Source organism: Pteropus alecto, unplaced genomic scaffold (genome assembly GCF_000325575.1).
Source record: "Pteropus alecto unplaced genomic scaffold, ASM32557v1 scaffold359, whole genome shotgun sequence".
Lineage (NCBI taxonomy): Eukaryota > Metazoa > Chordata > Mammalia > Chiroptera > Pteropodidae > Pteropus > Pteropus alecto.
Window position 1 is genome coordinate 3043004 of NW_006443119.1, and position 26728 is coordinate 3069731.

Genomic DNA, 26728 nt, shown 5'->3' on the forward strand with positions numbered 1-26728 from the left:
TGGCTCTTTTGGGCACATCCAGTGCAGCCCAAGTGATGGGGAGCAAACACTGGGACATCTTTACTCTTCTCTAGGGGACAAGTCTGTTGAAAGGCAGAGGCTGGAATGGACAGCTTCTCAAGGCTATTGCTATACCTGGCAGCAGTTTCTGCTGGCTGCTAGACAGCCAGACAGCCAGCCAAAGACACTTCTGAAAGGTTCTATTCAAAGTTGTTAGATGAGCAAACACCATCGCTTTTTTCCTTTCCTCTGCACCTGGAGCTGTGATCAGAACTGTTGGCAGCTGTGGCTGTGAACCCAGGAAGTGGTCAAGCAAAAGAATATCAATCCCCACCTGCTGGGGAGCTGGAGTCCTGTGAAAGAGATGGCCAGCAGATTCGGAAGAGGGAATGTCTCCTAGAGATAGGGCCAATTCCTTGGAGTGGGAAAACCAGTCCCTTGTCTGCATCCCTAGCACAGTATTTACATTTAGAAGGTGCTTGAATGGTGGGCTGTGCTGAACACTCACCAGAGGGTGTGTGTCTCTGGGGGTCTCTCAGTCTGAGAAAGACACATGGACAGGCCTACCGCCCCCAGACAATCTAACAGCAACATTAAAACCAAGCAAAAACTTACATCATAGCCTGGTCAGGACACTTTGGGGCTGGAGCTATGGCCCTATATAGATGCAGAGAGAGCGGAGATTGGAATCTGTCCTGTCCTTCATGACCCACATCATATGACCAAAGCAAGGCTCTGTGCTGAACTGGCCACTGCACAGAGGAAATTACATAGCTGTATATCCTGTCTCAGAAACCTAGCACTCTTAATCATCTCCACAAGGCAGTGTAAGTCCTGGTTTCTAGTTTCATCTACAGTTTATTTTCTTAATCTCCTATCCTTTGATTCACTTGGGACCAGGAATCAACCCTCTGGTATTTTATGAAATCATAAGGCTTTGACGGTACTGAACTTGAAACCCAGAAGGGTCGACATGCACTCCATCACCACTCAAATTCTAGGAAGCCATTTTTACCAGCAGTGGGATTAGGTCACCTTCATGCTCTTGCCCAGCCTCCATTTCCTTATCTGCAAAAAGGAGATGACACCTTCAACCTCACAATGTCCTCTTACAATGTAGGGATTTTATAAAGTCTAATTTCCTACTTACTTTCTCCTTTAGGCTGGAGAAGCCAGTACCCAGGACCACAAAATGGTAGAAGTGGGACTCAAGCCCAGTATCTTTTTCTCTCCACCCAGCATTCCACTGTAGTTAGTTGAATTGTGTCCCCCAAAAGGATATGTTGAAGTCCTATTTTTGCAGATATAATCAAGTTAAAATGAAATCATAGTAGACTAGAGTGGTTTATAAATCCAATGACTCATGTCTTTATAAAAAGGGAGAGGGAGATTTAGAAATAGAGACACACAAAATAGAAAGCCATGTAAACTCGGAGGCAAAGATGGGAGTGATGCAGCTATAAACCAAAGAATGCCAAGGATTGCTGGGAGCCACCAGAAGGTGGGAAGAAGCAAAAAAGTATTCTCCCCTGGAGACTTCAGAGGAAGTATGGCCCTGCCAATATCTTGATTTCAGACTTTTAGCTTCAAGAACCTGTGAGAGTATAAATTTCTGTTGTTTTAAGCCACCTAGTTTGTGGTAATTTGTTCCAGCAGCCTTAAGAAACTCATACCCCCATCCTCCCCCAAAACCCAGGGCATGGCTGCTGACCTCTCCTTGTCTGGTCTGGTTCCCATCAGCAGCCTCTGCTCTCTGGTTCACTCTAAGATAATACTTTACACATGAATCATGCTTTATAGTTTACAAGGCATCAAAAATATCCAAGTTTTCATTCAATCCTCACAGCCACCCTGAGAGTTTAAAGTTTTGCTCACCCCATTTAATAGATGTGGAAACTGAGAGTTTAAATTGATTATCCTATGATATTATGACAAATAGTGGAAGAGCCAAGATCGAACCTAAATATTCTGACTCAAGCCAGGGTTCTTTCTCTTTGTACTTGATGATGATGATGATGATGATGATGATGATGATGATGATGAAATATAATAACACGCGCACGAAACACAATGTATGGCAATACCCACATAACCACTCTCTAGGTGAAGGACTAGAGGAACGCCCACCTCCCAGACATCCCCCTGCCAATTACTCTCTCATTCCTCCTCCCCAATGTGACACTGTCCTGTTCCAAGCCAGTGCTCTTTTCACTAGACCACACATTCCATTCTGACCTTTGCGTCAATGGAGGCTTCAGTAAAAAGACAGAAACCTGTGTACTAGTTCGTCCTCTAGACTAAAGCAGTTAGTCTAAAGGAGTTCCCTAAAGTCTCTATGGGCTCCTCTTCACCTTTCTCTTTAGAGAAACAACAACAACAACAACAACAACAAAACCCTCCTAACTGGTCTTGACATTTTCTGAGCCAATAAAAGCTGGGAGTGGCTGCCACTTTTTTGAATCAGAAAAACCACAGACTTTCAATAAGAAGAAAAGGAGCAGAGGAGGGAAGAAGGATAGGCCCAAGGGCTGAGATTATGGGTAGGTTAATAAAGAAACAAAGCCATAATCACCAAGGCTCTGAGGACAGCCTGACACTTCTCCCTCCTCCCATCAGAGATGCCTCTACTAAACTGGCCTAAGTCATGCCGCAGATAGGGGTAAAACACATGGCTTCTAGGATCCTTCCAACCTGTTTTTGACCCTTCTCTTCTCCAGGAGTCTGTGTTGATGCTCTGGGTATTAAAGGTAGGGTGGGAACAGGGGAGAATAAGAAAATAAGGGCTAGTCAGAAAGCTCCAGCCAGGAATTTGAGCTGTCAATTCCTGCCTGACTTCTGGAAAGTCACTTGCCTCCTCAGGGCTAAGGATCCAGCCCTCTGAAGCAAGGGTATGGAGTCAAGTCCCTGTGGGGTGATGGTGAGTTAACACTGATGAAAACGTGAGATGCTCAATTGGGCTCCCAAATGAGAAGAGACAAGCAGATAGATCTTTCTATAATGGGCCACCTCCAGGTCACACACACCCCTGAGCTGCTCCAAGAGGAGGTTCAGTGCAGCTACTTCTGCAGATGGGCTGCAAGGCAGGAAAACCAGGGACTCTAGAGGGTAACAGGAGGTAAGGGGAAGTGACAGTTCAGCCAGCTGTCAGTTACAATCAACATCACTCTACCTGCTGTCAGGGCTGCTGCTGTGTGGCCAAGGCCATGGGAGAAGGCAGGACAGTGCAGAGGGCTGGGAGAACAGAGTGGAAGGGCTCCCTCCTCAGTTGCCCTGTCTCTTCTTCTTGGGCCAGAGGAGGGCAAGTCCTTGAGCTCAAGGGGGGAAATTCATACTATTGGAGCTGTTTTCTGGGGAAAAGCTGTGGCCTGAGTTCCTGAAATCTGTCCCCAGAAAACAGGCTTTATGGACTAGAAATTAGAAGCCCTCTGTTTAGTTCCAATTCTACTATTCACAGTGTGCTTGAGCAAGTCACTGCTACTCTCTGAGCCTGTTTCTACATCTGATAATAATAACATTTCTTAATTTGTTGAGCACATATTATGTGCTAGGTAATGAGCTAGATGCTTAATATGCATTCTATCTAATATCTGATCCTCACAGGGGTTCTATGAGGATTAAATAAAAAATGTATTTCCTCAAAAAGTTAAACATAGTATCATCAATTAAACATAGAATTACCATATTACCCAGCTATTCCACCCTTAGGTGTATACCCCAAATAATTGAAAACAGGTACTCAAATAAATACTTGTTCATGAATGTTCATAGCAACACTACTCAATAGTCAAAGGTAGAAACAACTCGAAGTCCATCAATGGATGGATGGTTAAACAAATTGTGGTATATACATCCGATGGAATATTATTTAGTCATAAAAAGCAATGAAGTCCTTTTATAGGCTACAATTTGGATGAACATGGAAGATGATATGCTAAGTGAAAGAAGTCAGACACAAAATCACATATCGAATGATTTCTTTAATATAAAATATTTAAACTAGGCAAATCTGTAGAGATAGAAAGTAGATTAGTGGTTGCCAGGGATTAGGGGGAGGGGAGAACGAAGAATGATTAATTGGTTAGGAGCATGCTTCTAGGGTGACAAAGATCTTTTGAAACCAGGAAATGGTGGTGGCTGCACAACATTGTGAATGTATTAAATGACACCGAATTGTACACTTTAAATAGCTAACTGTATATTATGTGAATTTCCTATCTCTCTCTCTACACACACACACACACACACACACACACACACACACACACGGAAGTTTTTGCAATGTGTAAAATTACTGGTGTACATGACAACTGGCTAGCTTTTTTTTTTTTTTAACACCTGGTATTCCAAGGTGGTCTCACATCCAAGTACTAACCAGACCCAATCCTGCTCAGCTTCTGAGATCAGATGAGATTGGGCTTGTTCAGTATAGCATGGCCATAGATGACAACTGGCTAGCTTATTCCTCTAAAATGAGAAAAGTTAAGGGCGCTTGCCTTAACTTTCCTCTACATCATATTGCAGCCATGCTCCACACATATGGTTGGATTCAGCCTCCCTGGTCAGTATTGTTGCATATGTTCTCCATGCATATGCTGATGTGTCCTAAGTGGTATCCATCTCCCGTAGTAGGGAGTAATCAGTAAATACTATGCATTCCTATTAGAATTGAGCATCTTCATGCGTAGCAGTGCCCATCAGGGCCCACAGAAAGGCGAGATGGGCTCTGGAGATCAGAGCCTGCAGCAGGCCAGCCAAATGGGAGGGCGCAGGGCAGCAGCCATAATACAACCACAGGCAGCGTTTGCCTTTAGCTAATGAATGAGGCACATTATTTCCGTGGCTCCTCCTTCCACTCTAATCTTCAAGCACTTAAAGGGTATTACTCTCCTTGGGGAGGGCCCCTGGACAGGCAGGAGCCAGGAAGGGAGTGGAGCCTATGGGGCTGCATGTACACCACGGGGAAGGCCGGGAGGTGGAATTGTTACTGCTCTGGGCACTGCGGCTAGAATTCAGGCCTCCTCCATCACTTGGCCTGAGTTCATTACTTTGCATGAAGATCCCAGTAGGCTGGGTGGACAGCGCAGTGTGTGTGTAAAAAAAAACCATGGGCTCACCAGGAGAAGGCTTCTTTCTTAGTCTGCCAAGCAGGAGGGGCCACCAGCTCTCCTCCATCCAACCCTCACTCTAACCCCCAGAACACAGCAGGGTTCTAGCAGCAGTACCCTGGTCTCTAACTTCTGGATGAGCTGCCTTGCTGCTCCTGAGACCATATACCTAATGACCCCAGATGAGTGGAGCCAGGTGACTTCTCTGAATGGCAAAACTTGAAAAAGTGAGTTCATGCCGCTGGGCTCCTCTGCCCTGGGTGGCTTGGCCCTGCCAGAGGCCGTGCCAGCAGCACTGAAGGTTCCTACTACCTGGTGTCCAAGACCACTTAACTCCTGGATGCTGAAGGCTTAGGTAATGGCTCCTCACATTTCCTCCAGACCTGGGAAGTACTGGGACTTCAGGAGAAGCTGCTGGCAGCCCGGAGGACTGTGCCTAACTTGATGGCTGCCATGTGGTTGGTCCTTCATTGGGGCACAGACAACAGTTTGAATGAGGTTTTGTAGCAAGGGAGAGGGGGCCATCCATCATAAGGCGGGCAAACTGCTCGTGCCCATCACCTTCCTCAGTGTGTATGGTGCGCGTGTGCGTGCGCACATGCGTGCACACACACACACACACACACACACACACACATCTATAAGAAGCAAGTGTCCATAGTCTACAAAAGGGGGTATATACCGAAGAAGGGAGGAGAAAGTTGTCAGAAGAGGGTATTCTGTAGCTGGACAGGCATCCAGCTTATAAAAGAAAAAAGAAACCACAACAAAATCTGACTTTCCTTTACCCACAACCAACTAGTGTTCTCTTCCCATTCTCCTGCTATGTTAAATTAGAAGATGGCCTCGCACTGCAGAGGAGAGGACACGAATTAGAGCATCGGCTTTGTGTCTGAACTCCAGACACTTTTCCCAATGACATCCCCACACAGCTCAGCCTCCAAGGGGCCTCAGCCCCAGGCTGCAGACTCAGATCTCTAAGAATAGCAGCAAGACTAGGCCAGAACATCTCCTAGCTGCTGACCTTGAAATTCTTCATTCCCTTTCAGGTAATGACACTTGTTCATGTCAAATTTCATGAATTGGTGATGCCAACTCCTCTCCTCCAATAAACCTATAGTAGCCAACTAAAGACCAAGGCTTTCTAACTCAGGGGCCTTCTCCTGCTCCCCACTCCCATAATGGCTCTTCCCCTCCTCCCTTTCTCATCATGTCCGGGGCTCTCTTCCCTCCTGCTGAGGCAAGATGAAGGTGGTATGTGTGGCAGTTGTCAATTCGTTGCAATTGATCACACCTTTACCGAATACCCACAATGCCCAAGACATGTGTGCAGAGCTGAGGAAGCTGTTCGTTCAGCAATGCCAGCATAAACCAAGGCCAAAGTCAACAAAAACTAGGCAAGAATACAGAAAAAGAGAGAAAGAATAAAAGAACACCTTCACCTCTGTCCTCTTCAGGCTTGGTTCCCAGGGAAGCCTGGTTCTGAGGAAGGGCACCCAGGGGAAGGCAGGCCTGGGCCCCAGGTCAGGATACGTCCCACAATCCCAGACTCCAGGGTGGAGACCGAGGGGCAGATCTTCTGCAGCTGGGACTTTCTGGGAGGGCTTTTTTCCAACTAATATTCCTAGGTGAGGATAGAAGATTTCTTTGGACAAGGATGGGTTGTGATATAGGTCTCAGGGCAAATGCCGAGCACCTTTGGAGCTGCCCTCATCTGCCATTGGCTGGGAAAACTCCTTCAGTCTGTTCCCATGAGGGGCATCACTGACAGCAATGGCTCCAGGTGACCCTCAGGCAGGTGGTGCAGTCAAAAGAATCCTGTCTTTGGTTCCCACTTTACTTCATTCATTCATTAGTTCACTCACTCACTCACTCATTCATTCATTCATTCATACTGTATGCCAGATACTGGGCTTGTGTTTAAATCTTAGTTCATCTCTTTAAGCCTCAGTTTATCTGATGTGTTAAATGGAGATAATCGTAGGAGTGTTTTAGGTTTTATGAAGATTAGATAAAATTGTATATGTGGAGGACCTAGCCTAGAGCCTTAAAAAATGTTAATTCCCTTCTGTGCCCTTCTTCCAGTCCTCCAGAAAGAAGCCCCTCCCCATTCTAACCCTGCACCCCACACCCCAGCTATCCCCTGGAACCAGAACACATTTGTTCCTGGAAGATGCTGTTTTGTTGAAGTTGGTGAAATGAAGAGCTGGAGGATGAGCAGGCAATGGATTAAGAGAGAGGGGCAGGTCTGAATGTAGCCAGACAGAAACACCTTAGGGGAGAAGTTTGAGAATTTCTTAGGAGGCTGGCTGCTGGCAGGGAGGTGGGGGAGGAAGCAAATTCTCCCACAAGGTGTGTCTCTTAAAGCGGTTGGGGGTCTAAGAAGTGGGAGGTAAGGGTAGGGAATTACTCTTTCTGTATCTTGATCGAAGATTAAAACGATTTCTATCCTTGCAAATTTCCTTAGAAATACAGCCTCATGGTGATTGGAAAAGGAATTTGTTTCTTCACAAAGTTTACCAAGCAGCCTGACTGGGAGCCATCCAGCAGTCTCCCCAGCGGGAAAGTTGTGGAAGAAGCAAGAGAGCCCTCCCTCCCCAATGCGACAGCAGCAGACACGGGGGGCTGGTCTGTGGGTTCCTGTCCTGGCTGTCCCCACAGTGATGGTGCATCCCAAGATGCACAGCGGTAGCTCCTTGGTCCTGTCCCTCCATGGACCAAGGGTCTTGCCAGACAAGGTGAATGTCCTAGAACTGTGCTGTTCAACTTGAGACTGCGGGGGTTCACGAAACCCCAGAGAAGTGTGGTGTATATGGAACATCAGTGTTAAACAAGGAACTTTTTTTTCTTTGCGGGGGTGGGGGAAAGAAGGCAGGATTTCTATTGAAATAAGTATAAATGTTTTATGGAACAAAATGTAAAATTCACATGATTTTTTTAAACATCAAATGTGAGATTTCAACTTGAGTGGGCTGCTTTGGATTCTGCCCCTTGATAGCTAGAGGGTATGCTTTCATTCTTCTCTCCTGGGTACTTCATAGAGAAAAGTTTGTAAAGCTTTTCCTTTTGGAGCTAGAGGTTTAAATGATAACCTCTATTTTAAAGATCATTATGTCCATCCCCCTGCTTTCAGATAATACTCTCAAACCTGTCTTACACATGAAAATCACCAATGAATCAATAAAAAGATTCCAGGCCCCATTGGCAGAGATTCGATTTTATTTATTTGGAGTGGAGCCTGGCCCCGGGTGTTTCCCAAAGCTGCCCCAGTGGCTCTCATGTGCATCCAAGGTTGAGAACCACAGAGGACTATATTGTCAGAGTTCTACATCCTTTCAGCCTGCTAACTTCCAAGCTCTGTTTTTTTTCCTACGAGTGTCAGGTATTTAGTCTGTTTTCTTTCCAAGCTGATGCCAACCACGTTGCTACTAGAATCATTTCACCAATCTTCCCAGAGATTATCTTTTCTACCCCACCAATTAGTTCCTGGATGAACACCCAAGATGAGAAAAGGAAGTGACACCTTGTAAGTGTGTCCCATGTGCCAGGTGCTGTGCTTGATACAATTGTTTTAAAGCTATCCAGTGAGCCGAGTGTTAACCATCCCATTCTACACATAAGAAACACATAAGGACCAAGGAACTCAAGGAACATGCTCTAGATTTCTGGGATTCAAAGCCCATTCCAGGCTCTTTCCAGGTCACCAATGACAATGCATTGCCTTTTCTAACCATCTACATATTTCAAAGTCTTTTCTTATTTATTTTTTAACTGTTAAACTATTGCTTTACTCCAGGGACCATACAAAGATGAGCAGACAACAGAATAAACTTGAGTTCAAGGCGTCTCACACGTTACTGGGATCATTGTCCTTGGTCTTCCCTGTACTCTAACTGAACTAGATCCAAGTGGTTAGACCTTTAGATGGCACGTTGGATATCATTAGTTCTTACTTTGAGGAATCACCTGTGGTCATCCCCAGATAGGAGCTAAGCTCTGTCCTCAAGCCAGGGGGATTCAGAACTACTGGTTGGGTGGTATTCTTGTTCTACCCTCTTCCCACCCCGAGTCTGATTCTTAAACTCCTGTCTGACAAGGAGTAGGGCACCTCCTCTTCTGAGCTGCTCTTAGATTCTCACCTTTTCCATGACCTCCTGGGTAAGTAATATATTTCTTTATCTATTCCCCAAAGATATTTTCTAAGTCTGTAACACTGACTTTGCAGTCACCTCTCCTCTCCTTCTTTGGGTTATTATTTTTTTTTTATAATTCCAGCCAATGAAGTCCCATCTCTACCTTTGACTAGCTTATCTCTGATTGGTTTAAGTTACCAAAGTAAATGTGCTTTGTAATAGCAGCTTCTTTAGTAATAGCAGCTTCTTCACTTTTCATTTATTCAAGTAAAGTTTAGAAATAGCCTAATATATGCCAAGCAGTCAGCCAGCATTGTGCTGACCGATGGAGACACAGTGGCACTGCCTCTCACCTCAGGGAGCTTATATGCTCCTAAATAACCAAAGGTGGCTGCCACACGTTGAAGAGCCACCACATGTTAGGCTCCTTACTAGAAGCTTCTATTCTTTATCTTTTAGTCCTTCTAATATCTTGTAGGGTCAGGGTTCTTGTCCCATTTTACAAATAAAATGCTGGGTCTCACTAATGCTAAAGCAATTAGCCCAAAGTTATGTAGACAACAGTGATAGAACTGGAATTTCAACATACATCCATGTCCCAAATCCATGCTTTTTCCTTTACCCTGGAGATTCTATATAGCATAGTGGTTAGGAACTCAGATTCTAGAAGCAGACAGACTTAACTTTAAAATCTCAGCTCTGCCACTTAATTACTATGTAATCTTGAACAAATAGCTTTTCTGAACTTTGATTTCCGCATCTGTAAAAATAAGATATGAAAATACCTATCTCATAGGTTGTGGTGATAATCTCTGAAATGGTAGCTGATATTTTAGAGCTAATATCTAGACCTAGCCTTACCTACAGCCAGGTAACCTTTGTGGCAGGTGCCAGCATCCTAGGAACTGGTCTGTCTTACATGGTTTCTCTCCAACAGCCCCTAGCACAGTTTGAGAGAAACCCTAGTTCTTAGCTCATTTGCAGAACAAAAGTGGATGTCCTATACGGAGTCCCTGAATGGCCAAACCCTCTGGCATTTTTCCCTGAACCAACATTTATTTCTCAACTCAAATACACTCACACTTTCTTGAAGGTGATCTTCTAGAATCTATTATGGCATCATCATGTTAATAATACCAAGCATCAGTAAATACACAGTAAAAATAAGAGATGCTATCCATTAAAAAAGAAAAGTTCTTCTCCGTCTTCTTATTTGAAAGAAATTCTGAAGCCCTTAATGTATCTCCCAGAACTTGGAATTTGAGGTCTCCTTCCTATTGCATTTGAAAGAAAACAAGTCTTCACCCCCGCTCCAACATCTTCGTCTCATCTTTCTTGATAGAGGAAACTACCCATGGTGAGGACTTCTAATGACCCCTCCATGCCAAGGGAATAAAAAAAACAACTCTGTTGGAAACTTTGGAACACCATTGTTGGGTTCCAGTATAGCCAAGACTTTCCATTAAAACATCGGACTATTAAAAAATCCCTCTCTTGTGTCAAGAGTTTTCAGGATAGGTCAGCAGCGGGACCTGAATCATATCACCACAATCATCTTTCTACTGACTTCTTTATATTCAATCAAGAAATCTGGGTAAATTTTCTGTCTTATCCTCCATCCCCTGGTTGTTTGGTATAAGAGGCTATGATATAAAAATAGGGGCTGTTGGATAAGTAAGGAGTTGGTGAAACAGGAACATTACCGTGTCTTTGTTGGTGAGAATTTAAATCAGAAGGCACTTGGTCTCTTCTAGACAGGATAGGTCCACCGTCAGAGGTAATCAGCTTCAGCTAGTACTTGGTTGGGTGGGGAGCAAGTAGCAGTGGCCTGAACCCCTGGAAAGTCTAATTGGCCTAAAGGACGGAGGGTTTTCCTGGCCTGGTTGGTAGTGGTTCCACCGGCACTAGGTACTGAAGACAAGCAGCCTCTGTAGAGAGCCAAAAAATTCAATTTATTTCATAACTCTTTACTGATTACCTACTAAGCACCAGGCACTGTAGGCCCAGCTGAGAATAGAGGCTCTAGAGATGGGTAACATAGCCTCTCTCTTTGGTTTGCTTTCAGTCTAATGACTTGATAGACATTAGACATGCTTTCTGGCTCTCTCAGAAAGCATCAGTGTCCCAAATGAACCTCCTTCATATGTAGACTCCTTAGGCACCCTGGGAGACATCAGTATCCCTTATTTGGTTTCTAATACTGAAGCTAAGCTTCAATAGGGCCTAGATCCTGGAACCAGGCAAAGAGAGCAGCAGTAGTCAAAATGGAAGAACTTTTAAACAGTGGATGGCTCCTGGAAGTCTACCTCCTGACCTGATCTCCATCATCCCCTCTTTCCTTTCTTACCCTACCTTGAGACAGGACAGATGACTAAAGACCTGGCACAAATCTCACTGCTTTACAAATGGTCAACAAATCACATGAAGATAGTGTCTTTTTTGGTGCAGCTTAGTTGGAAAGGATCTCAGTCAATGTTTGGTCCTAGACTCTACTGACTTTCATTGTTAGTGAATGCAGTATTATTCAGCATGCTGGGAATTTAAAAAATAAACACCTGTACCAAATGGGTAGATTTGCCAGGCTATGTAGCCCCAGTTGCCAGAACCAGTGCTTTCCATTGACAAGTGACTGCTTTCTGGACTCAAAAACGATGTGAAAACTGTCTGTGCCTCACTTACAACAATCTTCATGTTAAGGTCACTCTGCTTCACTCAAGAGATCAGAGTCTGCTGCATATACATCTGCTTTATTTTGAGCAGGGATTATATTAAAGCTTTCTTTATCTCCCCAACTCTTAGGACAATGCTAGGGAAGATACTCATATTGATTAAATTGAAATGAAATATGTGTAGGGTCAGGAAAAGAAGCCCTGTACCTCTCCCCCTCTCATCTTTACACTGCCCTGTCCCCAGATTCAAGCAGACTGGCTCCACATTAATTAGTCCAGCCCTGACAGTAGGACAGTCATCATCCGCTCTTCTCCATCAGTCTTCTGGCCTATTGTTGTGGAAGAGTACAGAGGCTTTAAAGTCATGCAGATCAAAGTTTAAATCCTTGTTTTACCACTTTCTAGCTATTCACTTTATATCTATGAGTCATTATTTCCAAAGCAAAATGCCCACTGTGATCAATAAATGAGATAACATTAATAAACCACCTGATTTATAGTAAGTGGTCAGCAAAGGCCCATTCATTACATTTAATCTCTTTAAAAACTCTTTATATTTGAAAACCCATATCCAAAAAGATATTTGCACATCGATGTTCATAGCAGCATTATTCACAGTGGCCAGGACACGGAAGCAACCAAAGTGTCCTATGATAGATGATTGGCTAAAGAAGCTGTGGTACATATATACAATGAAATATTACTCAGCCATAAGAAGAGATGAAATACTGCTATTTGTGACAACATGGATGGGCTGAGAGATAATCGTGCTAAGTGAAATAAGCCAGACAGAAAAAGTTGAAAATCACCAGATATCACTTATATGTGGGATATAGATCTAAAAGCAACAAAGGAACAGGACAAACAAACAGAGACTCATGGACATGGACAATGGACTAGTGGTTACCAGAGGGTAGAGTGTAGGGGAGGAGCGGGGAGGTAGATGGGATAAAGGGGGTCAAATATAGGAGGTTAGGGAGAGGGTGAAGTGGGTAAAGGGGATCAAATATCTGATAGCTGAAAGAAACTGGACTTTGAGTGGTAAATACACAATAGAATATACAGATGTCAAATTATAATTTACACCTGAAAATTATATAATCGTTTTAACCAATGTTACCTCTATACACTTAAAAACAAAACAAAACAAAACTCTTCGTAAGTCTTGAGAAAAGTGGGTCCCTGACAAAGACTTCTAACAGCTCAAACCTGTTGGAGCAACCAAAAATGCTACCTTCCTGCCACTTCTAATTCCCTGCTTCAAATTCAAATCTGAAGCTTGCTTGGGTTTTTTGTTGTTGTTATTTGTTTTTTAATAAGGAGTGTTTCAAATTTGAATCCTTGTGCATTGTTAGTAGAAATATAAAATGGTGCATCTGCTATGGAAAACTGTATGATGGTTTAAAAAAATGAAAAATAGAATTGCCATATGATTCAGCAATTCTGCTTCTGAGCATATATCCAAAATATTAAAAGCAGAGTCTCAAAGAGATATTTGTACACTGATGTTTATAGCAGCATTATTCACAATAGTGAAGAGGTAGAAGCAATCCAAATGTCCATCAATGGATGAAGTAATAAACTAAATGTAGTATATTTATACAATAGGATAGTGTAGTAAGAAAATTCTGACACATGCTACCACAAGGATGAAACTTGAGAGGATTATGCTAAGTGAAATAAGCCAGACACAAAAAGACAAATATTGTATACTTCCACCTATATGAGTTATCTAGAGTAGTCAAATTCCTAGAAACAGAAAGTAGAATGGGGGTTTCAAGGGGCTGGGGGTGAAATGGTGTGTGTGAAATGGGGAATTTTTGTTTAATGAATATAGAGTTGTCTACGGCCATGCTACCCTGAACAAGCCCGATCCCATCTAATCTCAGAAACTAAGCAGGGTCGGGCCCGGTTAGTACTAACTTGGATGGGAGACCACCTAGGAAGACCAGGTGCTGTAGGTGTAAAAAATAAAAAAATAAGAGATTATAAGCTGACAAGGTCCTTGCAATCTGTGAGGTCAACAAAGAGTTGCCTTGCCGAAAATAATAATAATAATAATAATAATGAATATAGAGTTTCAGTTGTGAAAGATGACAAGTTCTGGAGATTTGTTGCATGACAATGTTAATATACTTACCACTTCTGAACTGTACACATAAAAATGGTTAAGATGGTAAATTTTGTTATGTGTAATTTACCACAATTAAAAAAATAAGGGGTGTTTCTTGGATTAATTGAAGAGAGAGCATTTAGGACACATGCATCTATCTAAGCTACTGTGATTCTATGTGATCTAATTCTGAGGTTCCCAAATGTTTTCTTCCAGCCCCTGAACTCCAAATTCAGACTCATATACCTGTCAGTGTGCATCTCCACTGGAATGCCTAACAGGCTTCTCTAACTTATCACATCCAAAGTATACTTTGTTCTTCTACCCAACTGTGTCTCTCCCCATCTTTCCAATGTCAGGAAATGAAGCTACCACCCACCTGGTTGCTCAAACTGAAAATCTAGGGTTCATCCTTGATTTCCCTAACTCCCCATACCTGGTCCATCTTCAAGACTTGTCAGTTCCCTGTCTAAAAATACATTAGCCCTCTTCTACTGTACTAGGCCAATCTGCCATTACTTCTCAATGGGCCTACTTCCACCTTGGCTTCGCTCCCCCCACAGTCTCTCCCACGTGCCTTTAGAAATGTGAATCAGATTCTGTTGCTTCTGCTGCTTAAAACATGTTGTCTTTTACACATTTAGAATAAAAACTAAATTCATTCCATGGCCTAAAAATCCCTTCCTGATCTAGCTCCTGTTTGCTTCTCTAACCTCATCTTCCCCTGGTTTAGGGTGTCCATGCCTTTAAAAGAGGTTCCGCAGAGATCACCTCTCCCACATAGTCAGCATCAGCGGTGTCCTAGGCCAGGCACCACACATACAGCGCCTCATATAGTTCTGTTTCTACCCCGCAAGGTGTTAAGAATCCTGACTGTTGTAAGGATTAAATGGAAGTGTATGATGCTGGTGCACAGCAAGTAATCAACAAATGTTAGATCTATTTCCTTCCTTTCCATTGCTCCAACGGTAGGGTAAAGAAAGCCTGTGGCTTAGGTAAGTCTACACTGGTCAGAAAGAGAAATGGAGCCAGGGCCAGCTGTCCTGGGTCCTGCTCTCTTACCCACTAGCTTAATCATTTGCCTGTAGGGGGCGCTTGAACCAAGAAGGGTGAATATACGGTGGAGGGGGGAAGGGGCGGGGACACAGGTCGTTGAAAGAGTTAATTAAGATGCCTCTTCCTAAATCCTGGCCCTCGCTATCCTGGCATCTGCCCTTGTGGGTTTAACGAGAAATCCAGGCACTTTGTAAACCTGCACAAATAACTTCGAGGGCGCCACTAACTCATTCCGCAGAAGGAGACCCAGAGCTGCCAAAGCTTCAGGGAAGATAGTGAGTGGAAGGTGGTTTTTACAGGCTGGGGCAGACAGAAGGATTTTGCGCGGTTGAGTGTGAGCTCCGCCCCTGCAGCAGAGGCGAAAAAGCCCGGATCCGGGCTCTTCGGCCCCTCTCTTCACAATATTTGATTAGGAATTTGGGGGCGGGCCCCTGGCCTGGCACAGACTCGGACACTCTCAGTAGACACTCTCACTCCTGCTCTCTCACACGCACTTTCTCCAACCCAAGGAGGCCAGACAGAGGGACGTGGTCACTCTCTGAAAAGTTCAACAGCAGGTAAGTGTAATAATTTCACTTCAGTTTTTGTGCCTTGTGGTTCCATGAAGAAGATGAAGGAAAGGGGCTGGGGAATAGGGAGAGGAGCAAGGAAGAGTCATTCTTCACTGTCTCTGGGCCATGACTCCAGGATGCTAGAGAGGGCAAAGGGGGAGCAGTAAGAAGAGGTTCCAACATGCTACCTTTGTCCAGCAGCTCCTTTCTGGTTGTTGGGGGAACCTCCAGTTCTCAGGCATGAAAGAGCAAAGGACCAGGTACTAGGGAGCTAGCTCTGCCCTACAGTATACTATTCATAAATGCCACCATCCTAGCCCTGTGTCCCTGCATTCTCTCTTATAGAGGGGTCGTGGAACCTGATGCTGCTATGGGGAGGGGGGAGTTTTGTGTATTGTTTCTGAGTGTGTGTATGTGTGTGTGTGTTGCTGGGGTGAAAGGGAGAGAATAAGAAGCATTAAGAGTTGACCATGTCCAGGGAGTTGTGAAGTGGAAGTCCAGTCTAGGGTGGGGATGGTTCTGGTGTGACCTCAATTCTGATAGGAGGGAAAGATGGTTCTCTAGAGTGGCTAAATGAAAGGATAATCGTAACTCCTGAGTAAGCCTCCCAACTCACAGTGTGCCAGTCCTAGAAACTTTCCACCTCACAGAACTCTGAGCACAGGAGGGTCTCTAGCATTAGGGGGGAATTTAAGAGTATATGGCCCTGGAGCAACATTGCTAAGAGATGGGGGTGGAGAAAGGAGAAGCATAAGGTCCCCACCAAACCCAGTCAGCAGTCAGGGCTCCTAAGGAGAGGTCAGAGTACGCAGGGTGGAAAGCTGAATCTTGAAGAGGAAGGTGGCTTTTGCCTGCCAAAATGCCCAGTCTGGAAGGAGAAATGGAGACAGAGGCTCACTGTGCCAGCCTCCAGACAGCCACCTTGGTCCTGCAGCAGGCCAGGGCTGTGCATGGAAAAATGTGCTGTTGGCAGTGGGCCGTTCCACCAGTCTTCTCTCCTGTCCAGAGCCAGGGCCCAGCCGGCGTGCCCATGCACTGGGCCATTGGATCGGCTTCTCAGCAACACTGTGGACTCTTTGTTTGAGGCCTCGGGCTGCCTGAGAAGAAGCCAGGGGCGCCTCTCCTCTGCAGCCCAGAGACTGATGGGGTGAAGCCGGCTGAAGGGAGCCACTTTCCAGGGACAGAGAAGTCTGGGAGGGGTGGTAGCCAGAAGTTGACAAGATTGTCATAGTCAGGATACTTCCCAATAGTTCACTGGATTTGATGTTGGCTTTTAGACTCCTTTCTTTCTCCTGTCCACAGTTGCCAACCCCAGCAAGGCCCAACAGCAACATGAGGGATATATGAGACTTTTCCGGACGAAGAAAGGTTCTAAGGTTTTCCCACCCAAGGGTGACACTCACACCTCTGGAAGATGCCCATTGTTCACAGGGGCTATGCCGTGCATTGGCTGTAGGTATTCAGAGTAAGGTGCCTAGGCCCGATATGCTACCCTCCGGTCCCTCATCTTCTATACCTTCAGCTGCCCTCTCAGATGACACCAAGCCCACATTTCTCTTCGGGCTTACCTGTTCTCATCTCACCGCATATAAGCTCAAAGGCAACAGGCTGATGGCAGTGTGGAGGCCTCAGTATGGAGCCTGGTAATCCAAATGTCATCACGGGAAGCTTGAGATGGGAGAGGGGATGCCAGAATCCCATTATTAAGCCATATTCCCTTGGGCATACTTGAGAGTCTTTAACTCCTGTTCCCTTTTTTGGTGTTCTTCATTCATTTCTCTCTTGGCCCCACATGGCTCTTGCATAATATCCATGGTGGAGCATGCAGAGTGCTGACACTTTACTGGACACCAGAGAGGACAGCCAAGTGGACTGACTCAGACTCCATGCACTCAACCACTCTAGAAGATAAGTGCCATATCTAGGTGCCAGTGTCCCCAGTCTGGAGGGGATCTATAACTGTTATATGAAAACCCTGTGCCTGCCAAGTTCATGTGTAGCCACAAACTGCTAACCCATGAATTGTCTTACCCAGCAGACTGTTCTAGATGCTAGCACTTTGGAAGGTAGCCCAAGCCTCGCGGCGGCTGCAGAGGGACCACACCCCTCCCCAAAGACTCAAAACCAGAGACCAAAAAATCTTTCAGAAGTAGTTCAGATCTTCCCCTTTGCGGGCTCAAGCCACTTCTGGAGGTTTCCCAGAGACATGGCTTTTTCCTTGGATTCTTGGAAAATATTATTTCCCTGGGGAGTCCCACCCAGACATGAATTCTGGCCCGAAGAGCACCCCACCCCCATTCCATAGGGATTGATATGGGGTCTCCAGCTGCCGCATCAGAACCTTCAGGTTGCTAGAGGCTCCAATGGATCTACCCCTCTACAAAATGCAATGACCCCCATTTGAGTTTCTTTTAATCTCAAAGACTGCTTCTGTGACTTTATGACCAGGAGAAAGTGCGCCTAGCTCCCCTCAGATAGCCAAGGTCCACCTGGACCAAGTGTGCAGAGCTGGCCCTGGAAGGAGGCACGGAAGAAGTGAGAATAAGTCTCCTGCTCTCAGACGTTTGGTGCTAAGATCTGCACAGCTCAAAGCCTAAGGCTCACTCATTCTGCCTCCTAGAGTTTCACTCATACCTGCTTGTTCTGTTCTCTCTCCCTTCCTGCAGAGACACAAAATGCAGTGGACCTCCATCCTGCTGCTGGCAGGGCTCTGCTCCTTCTCCCGGGCCCAGTATGACGAAGACCCCCACTGGTGGTTCCACTACCTCCGCAGCCAGCAGTCCACCTACTATGATCCCTATGATCCTTACCCTTATGAGCCCTATGAGCCTTACCCTTATGGGGTGGAGGAAGGTCCAGCCTATGCCTACGGCGCTCTACCCCCACCAGACCCCCGTGACTGTCCCCAGGAGTGCGACTGCCCACCCAACTTTCCCACAGCCATGTACTGTGACAATCGCAACCTCAAGTACTTGCCCTTCGTCCCCTCCCGCATGAAGTATGTCTACTTCCAGAACAACCAGATCTCCTCCATCCAGGAAGGCGTCTTTGACAATGCCACGGGGCTGCTCTGGATTGCTCTCCATGGCAACCAGATCACTAGTGATAAAGTGGGCAAGAAAGTCTTCTCTAAGCTGAGGCACCTGGAGCGGCTGTACCTGGACCACAACAACCTGACCAGGATGCCCGGCCCGCTGCCTCGATCCCTGAGAGAGCTCCATCTTGACCACAACCAGATCTCGCGGGTCCCCAACAATGCTCTGGAGGGGCTGGAGAATCTCACAGCCTTGTACCTCCAACACAATGAAATCCAGGAAGTGGGCAGTGCTATGAGAAGCCTTCGGTCATTGATCTTGCTGGACTTGAGTTACAACCACCTTCGGAAGGTGCCTGATGGACTGCCCTCAGCCCTTGAGCAGCTGTACCTGGAGCACAACAACGTCTACTCCATGCCCGACAGCTACTTTCGGGGGTCACCAAAGCTGCTGTATGTGCGGCTGTCCCACAACAGTCTCACCAACAATGGCCTGGCCTCCAACACTTTCAATTCCAGCAGCCTCCTTGAGCTTGATCTCTCCTACAACCAGCTGCAGAAGATCCCCCCGGTCAACACCAACCTGGAGAACCTCTACCTCCAAGGCAATAGGATCAATGGTGAGAACTTGACAAATGGGCATGGGGAGTGGCTGTGGATTTCATTGGAAAGATACTATTCTAAGTGCTAGTGGCAACAGAAAAAAAATAGCAGTAGTGTAACCAAAGAGCACAAATGAAGCAACCTGAAAACCTAGCCTTACACTTACACTAAATGGCAGTGTTAAGAAAATTCAGTGGGGTGTGGGTTGATTTGGAAGAAGACTTCCCAGAAGAGGTAAGTTTCAATCTAGGTCTTGAGAGATAAGTGGGCATGGGCTGGAGGAACCCAGGACTAACCCATTCTGGGAAGAGGAATTGCCACAAAGGAAGCAGCCATTGAAGTGCCCTCAGCCAGTAGGGGACAGCCAGGAAATTCATATTTCTGAGAGGAAGGAGTCATGCATTGAGGAGCAGTGAGAGATGATTATGGAAAGGTTTGGGAGGGGCACTTCATAGAGAGGGGCATTCGAGTTGACCTTCTAGGGTCCATCCCGGGAGGAAGGTGGGCTAAGAAACCAGAGCACCTGTACCTCCTCACTGACCCAGAAGAGGATGAGCTCTCTGTTCTCACATGATCTATTCCTGCCACTACAGCCTGGTCTTGTGTTTTGGTGTATGTTTGTTTTTCAAACATAACAGCTGGTGGACAAGAATGTGCAGCCTCTCAGAGCTGAAGGCAGTTCTTGTTCCAGTCAGTTCTCTCTGGAGTACAAGGAGCTCCTGGAGGCAGGGTAGAGATCCCCCTAGGGTGACATGAGCCTGACCACCATAAAGCCCTGGAATGGTGGGCAAGGACACTGGGCTTCTTGTTTTCCAAGCACTTCCCTGCAGATACCTAAAGGAACCAAAAGAGGTGCCTTTCTGCCTCTAAGAACTAAAATACTTATTTCAGATTGGATTGTCTAGTTGCTTTTCAGCTCCTGCTCAGAATCTTGTGTTCAGAATGTGTTTGCATTACTCTGGAGACTCTGATGTCTTAATCCCAGCTGGAAGGTCCTACGACAGCATTTAACCTCACTTCCCTTGTCAGCAAAATCCTCTTCTCCCTGGGGAAAGAAGGAGTCATTAATGACCACTTACAAAACGCTTTGAAGTGGAACCTGCTGAGAGTTCACAGCACCGATAGGGACTGAGTCCTCACCCTGTCCCTCTCAATCCTTTTTCTCCCTGTGCTCAGGGAATAAATCAGTCATTTGGCAAGATGTTAATGAGCTTGGCAGCCCTCTGAGTGAGAGCAGCACCAGTCCCAGAGGTTGGCTGACAGTGGGTGAGAAAGGTGAAGAAGTGTCTGGTCCTGTAGGTTGAAGTGCAAGACACCATCACGTACAGTGCAAACTGTTTTGTCTTTAAAGTCTTTCTTTCTTTGGGGGTTTTCTTTTTACGAGGGGGCAGTTCTCAAAGGGTTTGACATTTACCCATAAGTGCCCATCATCCCACCAGAAGTCACCACTACTTACTTGCCACCCACTCTGAGTCCAAGAGGACTGTGACATCAGAAATGTCCTAGTGTATGCTGTGCTTCATTAGAGTTTGACCCTGAGAATGTGACAGGAAAGAGCAGCTGTCATGGGAGAGAACCTATTAATTATTGCCTAACTACACAATTAGAGAAACTTGGGGTGGGAATGGCTCCATCACGGCACCTGTCACCACTCTGTCTTCGTTCGGAACCACATCTGCTGCTCACATCTGAGGTAGTCCACTTCTTCCAAAAGCTCTACTGAAGATAAAATTACTTCAGTAAAGTGTCTCAAGGTCATGCAAGAAAGTTCTCCCTTAAGTCAAACAACCAAACAAATCTTCAGTGTCTGCTCCAATTCCCTTATTGTGCAATTTAAACCAAATCCTCTTTATCTAGACATCGGTCTCTCTCTTAGTCTTCTCTTTAGGCAAAATAATACCAATTTCTTATTTTTTTAAATTGGAAAGTGCTTAGTCCAGGTCTGAGCACATAATTGAAAAATTAATGCATGATTACTATTATTATTCGATTTTCTTATTGCCACTTTGAAGTTGACAGGCATAATTTTATTTTACTTTTTTCATTGCAAAGCTGGGGAAACTGAGACACAGAGAAGGAAAAGCAGTCTCTCCAGGTCACCTAGACTATGTAGTGTAGCACCCTGAACAAACCTGCTTTCAATGTCCAAGGACCTAGAGTCGGCGTCTCTGGCTAAGAACATGAGGAGCACTTCTCTGATTCAGACCACCATCAGGGAAGACAGGAGCCCCTCTCCTAGGGTGAACGAAAGGAAGATCTCCCTGCACATCCAGTCAGGGCCAGGGGTAGGAGTGGTGAAGGTGAGATCAAAGCAACCCTCTGAGAGAGGATCCAAAAGGACAGGAACTAAAGGGTGTGCAGGGGAAAAGGCCCATTCTCTCCCTCTCCTTCCTTCTTCCATTAGCATCTCCCTTAGTTTTTCCAGCCTGGCAACAGCAAGGGAACACAGCTAGGAATGTTATTCAGTAGCTTCGAGATCCAGTGGAGCAGGGCGGGTACGCCAGTAGGAATTTGGAAAGACTTATGTCAGTATTTAATCTGGGCTGGAAAGTGTCCTCAGAATCTCCAAACAGAAGCCTTGTCTATTCATGGGCTTGGGGAAGACACACAGGATGGCTCACAGGGCCCAACATGTGGATAGAATCTACATACACCATGTGTCCAGCAGCCCCCAAGTACTCCGTATTTATATATGCAGAGTTGGAGGCCAGGATTTGAGTAGATAATCTGAGGGCTCCAGGCAGGAGTAGAGAATCTATCATGGGACCTCTAGCACTCCCAAATAGGGTTGGGACATATACTGGGTCACTTTACTTCTCCCCAGCCCACCCCACTCCACCCTTTTTATACAGACATCATAGACCCAGCTCCTGGCTTTCACTCTGCCCCCAACCTGCCCACCCAGAGGTTACTCGATCTATTCCCAGGTAACAGAAAGGAAACATCCAAAAGCATTTCAGATTTTCTCACACCCCTACCCCAATACTCTCCAAAGAAGGGTATTTCTCATTTCCCCACTCTTCCCGGCATCTCATTATTCTTTGAGGCTGCGTTTTCTGTCTTACATTTACAGTACAAGTTAAGGCTATGGCCTCACCCCATTTCTCAGTCAGTTCTTAATGAGAGTGAAAACCATCGATAGTGGTAATTTAAAAACGTGTTTTTCATCAGCTTAAGCTCTTTAATATTGTCTTCCTTGCTACCTTTATTTTCATCCCCCATAACCTCTACCTCCACGACACCCTCCCTGGTTGCCCCTGGGGAAACAGAAAGCTTTCCTCCCACTCCCGCTGCCCAGCCCCTGGCCACCAGGGCAAGCTGAGGAGTGCCTCCGATAAATGCAAAAGCAAGCCCCACTCTGGGTTTGCCTGCATGTTATGGCTATTGAGATGTGCTGTGATCCTACCCTTAAGACCAGATGGGGTCTGTTTCTCACACAAGTGACCTTCCTGAAGGAGCCGAAGAGGCCTCAGAGCTTTTCAGTGGTGACTTTTGTTGTCCCTGCTGGAGTTTTAACTACATTCTTGATAATATCTTTTCAAGTTCCTGATACAGTAGACTTGAGACAGAGCTGATTGATTTGTCTAAGAGGCAATTTGAAGGAGAAGAGGGTGAAAGGCAGCAGAATGATTTATGTTAAAACCAATTATCTTACCTACTAGGATTATGTGGTTTGAGGAGAAAGCTTCAAAATGGAAGAAATTCTTTAGAGTTGTTTTTTTTTTTTTTTTAGAGAGATTTTTTTAAAAGAGGTAAACCATAATCATATAAAATGCAGGAGGCAGAGGGAATTACATATTTGACTTTTGAGGTCCATAGCAGCCCCATCCGTCTGTCTGTGAATTTCCATCTCCTTGAATCTCAGACCCTTGCTCATTCAATCCTCCGGCAGTACTTGGAAGGGAGACATGTAACCCCTCGAAGCTCTGGCACGCAGAGACACCTGTCTCTGCCCAAGCGTTCTCGCTTTAATTTCCTGCCACTTTCTCCATCTGCAAAGAGTCAGGAGATATTCCAGATTTAAGTCCGTCCATTTTTCTAGTCTTCCTTCTCAAAGCAATTCAGCAAAGCTCTCCCTCTCCAAAAGCAATCAAGTACTTCAAAGCTGCTAATGAGAGTCTTTAATTACCTTGTGCTTCCTTCCGCCGCGCACAGAGGGAAGAGATCAGGTCTGGTGGAAGAACACTCAAAGACGCTACGGGGTCTACAGAGTACCATCCAGGCTGGCTGGGTAGGAGGCGGAGCAGCGGAGCAGCAGAGGCCCCACTCTGTCCCTTGTTTTGCCCCTAGTGGTGTAAGTCAGTGTGACTCCGATCTTGGAAAACGCCTGCCCCACCCAGCCAAGTTCCAGCCCTTGGAACAAAGTATTTAGGCAGTTTCAGAGAAGCTGTCTGGCCTTGCTGTGGATCTGGGTCCCCGATTCCTGCTCCCCTCACCCACCCCCGCCCCTCTTGTCTCCGCAGAGTTCTCCATCAGCAGCTTCTGCACGGTGGTGGACGTCGTGAACTTCTCGAAGCTGCAGGTGCTGCGCCTGGACGGGAACGAGATCCAGCGCAGCGCAATGCCGGCGGACGCGCCCCTCTGCCTGCGCCTGGCCAGCCTCATCGAGATCTGAGCGGCCCTCGCACTTGGTGCGGGGCCCAGAGCCCCCACGCCCCATTACATTTGGCTTGATGGTTTGGTTTGGCTTTTGCGGGAAGGTCTAGGACCGACCATATGACAGAACTCCATGGGCTCCCCTCTGTAATCTTCCCTGTAGGCAGGGTCAGGTGGGATGAGGGGACAGGCAGCCTATGCTGAGGGACAAGACCCAAACTCTTTTCCAGGACAGAGGTGGCAGCAGAGAGAGTAATCCCCCACATCAGCAATCTCACTACCCTTAAGTTCTTTCCCAAGATCTAGTGTCCTGAACTTTAGAAGTCGCTTGGCCATAGCACATAACCTACTTTCCCAAAACCCCAGACTCTGAAAGCGGCGCCCGGCCGCTCTCCCTCATGCCAGCCTGGTCATGCAGTTCCTCTGGGCTCGCAGTCGCTGCTCCTCAGAATATACCTCTTGCCCAACTGCCTCCTCCTAAGTCCACCTCATCTACTCACCTTGCTCCACAAACATTTGTTCTATGCCTTAGGCAGAGGCAGGGGACCCCAAGGCATGTGGGCATCTGCCTGTGCAGAGAACCTTCACTTGTATCTGAGGTCGGAAGAACATCAAGAGTCACCTTTGCACCTCCCTAACCTCGCTCACTGAAAGCCACCAGACTGGAGGTTGCCAGTATGATGATGATATTCAGGGCCTGAAGTGGGAAGAGATGACCAACCTTGGGCTTAGATAAATGTGTGGAGCTGTACTTTAGCAGCTGGCAGTTCTTTGAAGGTGGCTCAGACTTTACAAGAGGAAAGTCCAGATTGAATCGGCTGGATTGAGGAGGCAGCCCCAATCATTCCATTCTTGCCTAGCAGTCTGCACTGCCAACAGCTCCCTACTTGGGTCTTTATCCTCAAAGGTGGAGACTGTGGTTCAGAAAGCATGAGGAAGGTAGTTTGTCCTCTCCTCTTCTCCAAGCAGGAAAGTCTACATCCTGATGGGAGAGACAGACGCCAACCAGCTCTGGACTTGCCCGCTAGCCCAAAGGAGGAGGCTGTGGTTGGTTTGTATTAATTTGTCCCAAGGCCCTAGTTAATAGTACCAGCTCTGGCTAGAGATGCTCACTGGGTTCGTGAAGCCCAGCAGGCAGCCAACTCCTGCCTGAGCTGAGCATAAAACCCTCTGCTTTCCCATCCCTGAGCTACATCCTCATTACTTAAGATGGCTGTCACTTTATAGCTTAGCAAGAGAGCATTGGGTTCTTCTGTTTCTGAAAGGTAATGTTGCCTGGGGCCTAACCCTCCTTCTCTTTGGGGCATCACGGGGATGGAGTCGTCTGGGCAGCTGGGGCAGAGACTGCTGGAGGAGAGCTGGCCCTTGTCTGGCTCCTGCCAAGATGCCATTATGTCCCTGATCCTGTGTGTGCTTTAAAGCGGCTTCCCCAAGAAGCAAAGCGGGGATCCTTGGTCTATGTTCTTGGTTCCAGACCCTGAAATCCACAAAAGCCAAACCAGCTCATTTCAACAAAAGAGCTCTGATGTGAGGGGCAAGGCTGCTCCGTGCCCCAGGGCTCTTCAGAAAGCGTCTGCATGTGAACACCATCATGCCTCTATAAAGGATCCTTATTACAGGAAGAGCATGAGTGGTGGCTAACCTGACCAATAAAGTTATTTTACAATTGCATCTACAAGAATGGAGTCATTAAAGGCAGTCACAGAAAAGTTACTTTTACGAGATCTAGTGGGGTCGCATAGGTCTCAGACAGGAAGAGCTCATTTTCTCATCTATTCTGCTTGGGCGGATGTAGCTAAGGGGTTTTTAAAAATCATCTCGTTAGCATACTTTGCATTGGAAGTTCTTTAAGTCTAACTTCAATTCATCTAGCTACACATTTCTTTACGTTTGGTCCCCTAGAGATAAAGAAGAACTGCTTTTTTTTTCAATCATTCTAACATTTTCTCCTTCAACCGTCCTCCTCTGTCAACCCAGTAATTCTGAGTCTTGGCTGGTCCTGAGCGTTATCTTAACCTCTCCTGCCCTCTAATGGCAAATGTGCAGAACCCGGGCAAGCTGAACATTGCAAAGCCCACCTGGGCCTGGAAAAGGAAAACAAGCCTTCAGCCTCCCATCTTTTCTTTCATTCATCCTCTCCATATACATTTCTCAAAAGCCTTTTAATGCCAGATGTTTAGCAAATGTTATAGAAGTTAAGAGGGCAGACTAGGCTTGTGCTTTCAGAACAATCTATTTTCTAATAGAGAAATAACTGATATTTGTTGAGCGCTAATATATTCTGTGAAATTCTGTACCAAGAATGTTACAAATGTTGTAACTTCATCTGAAGCCAGAGTAAAATAATTTGATTATAAGTCTCTGGAGCAAGAGTTAGGCAGGAATGTGAGTGTGTAAAAGATCAGAAGGAAATCATGACTTTACACATGGGCCTCTCTGCAAGGACAGTATGTTCAGTACATCATGAAGGAGGTGGAGACATGGACATACAGGCAGGTATCCAGCCAAGATAAAAGGAAGTATCCTCTGCCTCTCAGTTTTGCTTCTTAGCAGCTCCCATGAACATCCCAACCAAGACAGAGCAGGGGAAAGAATCACAGCCAGGCCCAGCTCTGCTGCAAGGCTGCCCTCCTTTTTAAATCCCGTGCTTCTCAAGAGCACTGACTACCCATCAGGCTCCAGGCTCTGTTGGCCCTTTCCCTTTAGGTACCATTTGATCAGTACTCATTGTGAGCTAGGTGCTTTCCTTATGTTACCTCATTAGCGTTCCTAACCATTCTCTATGCCAGAGGTACTGTGATTTTCACTATTTTACAGATGAGGAAACTGAGGCACAAAGAGGCTGAGATCACCCAGGAAGGAAGCATC

The 26728-nt window shown here is 46.0% G+C and overlaps 1 protein-coding gene and 1 pseudogene across 1 annotated transcript; both read left to right on the forward strand.

The window, feature by feature from the left end:
- The first annotated feature begins 13748 nt into the window (after positions 1-13748).
- Positions 13749-13871, forward strand: LOC112471863 (annotated as a pseudogene).
- A 2447-nt stretch (positions 13872-16318) lies between these two features.
- FMOD (fibromodulin) lies at positions 16319-23985 on the forward strand. The gene is made up of 3 exons (XM_006922882.1): positions 16319-16323; positions 18294-19281; positions 23728-23985. Exons 2-3 carry the CDS (start codon positions 18303-18305, stop codon positions 23877-23879), a joined length of 1131 nt encoding a protein of 376 aa, XP_006922944.1. The 5' UTR covers positions 16319-16323; positions 18294-18302; the 3' UTR covers positions 23880-23985.
- The last annotated feature ends 2743 nt before the right edge of the window (positions 23986-26728 follow it).

Bases quoted from the DNA above. Each gene is read 5' to 3' on its own strand.
- FMOD (XM_006922882.1), top strand. From the start codon at position 18,303: ATGCAGTGGACCTCCATCCTGCTGCTGGCAGGGCTCTGCTCCTTCTCC. The intron at 19,282-23,727 runs GTGAGAACTTGA...TTGTCTCCGCAG, and splicing joins CCAAGGCAATAGGATCAATG to AGTTCTCCATCAGCAGCTTC.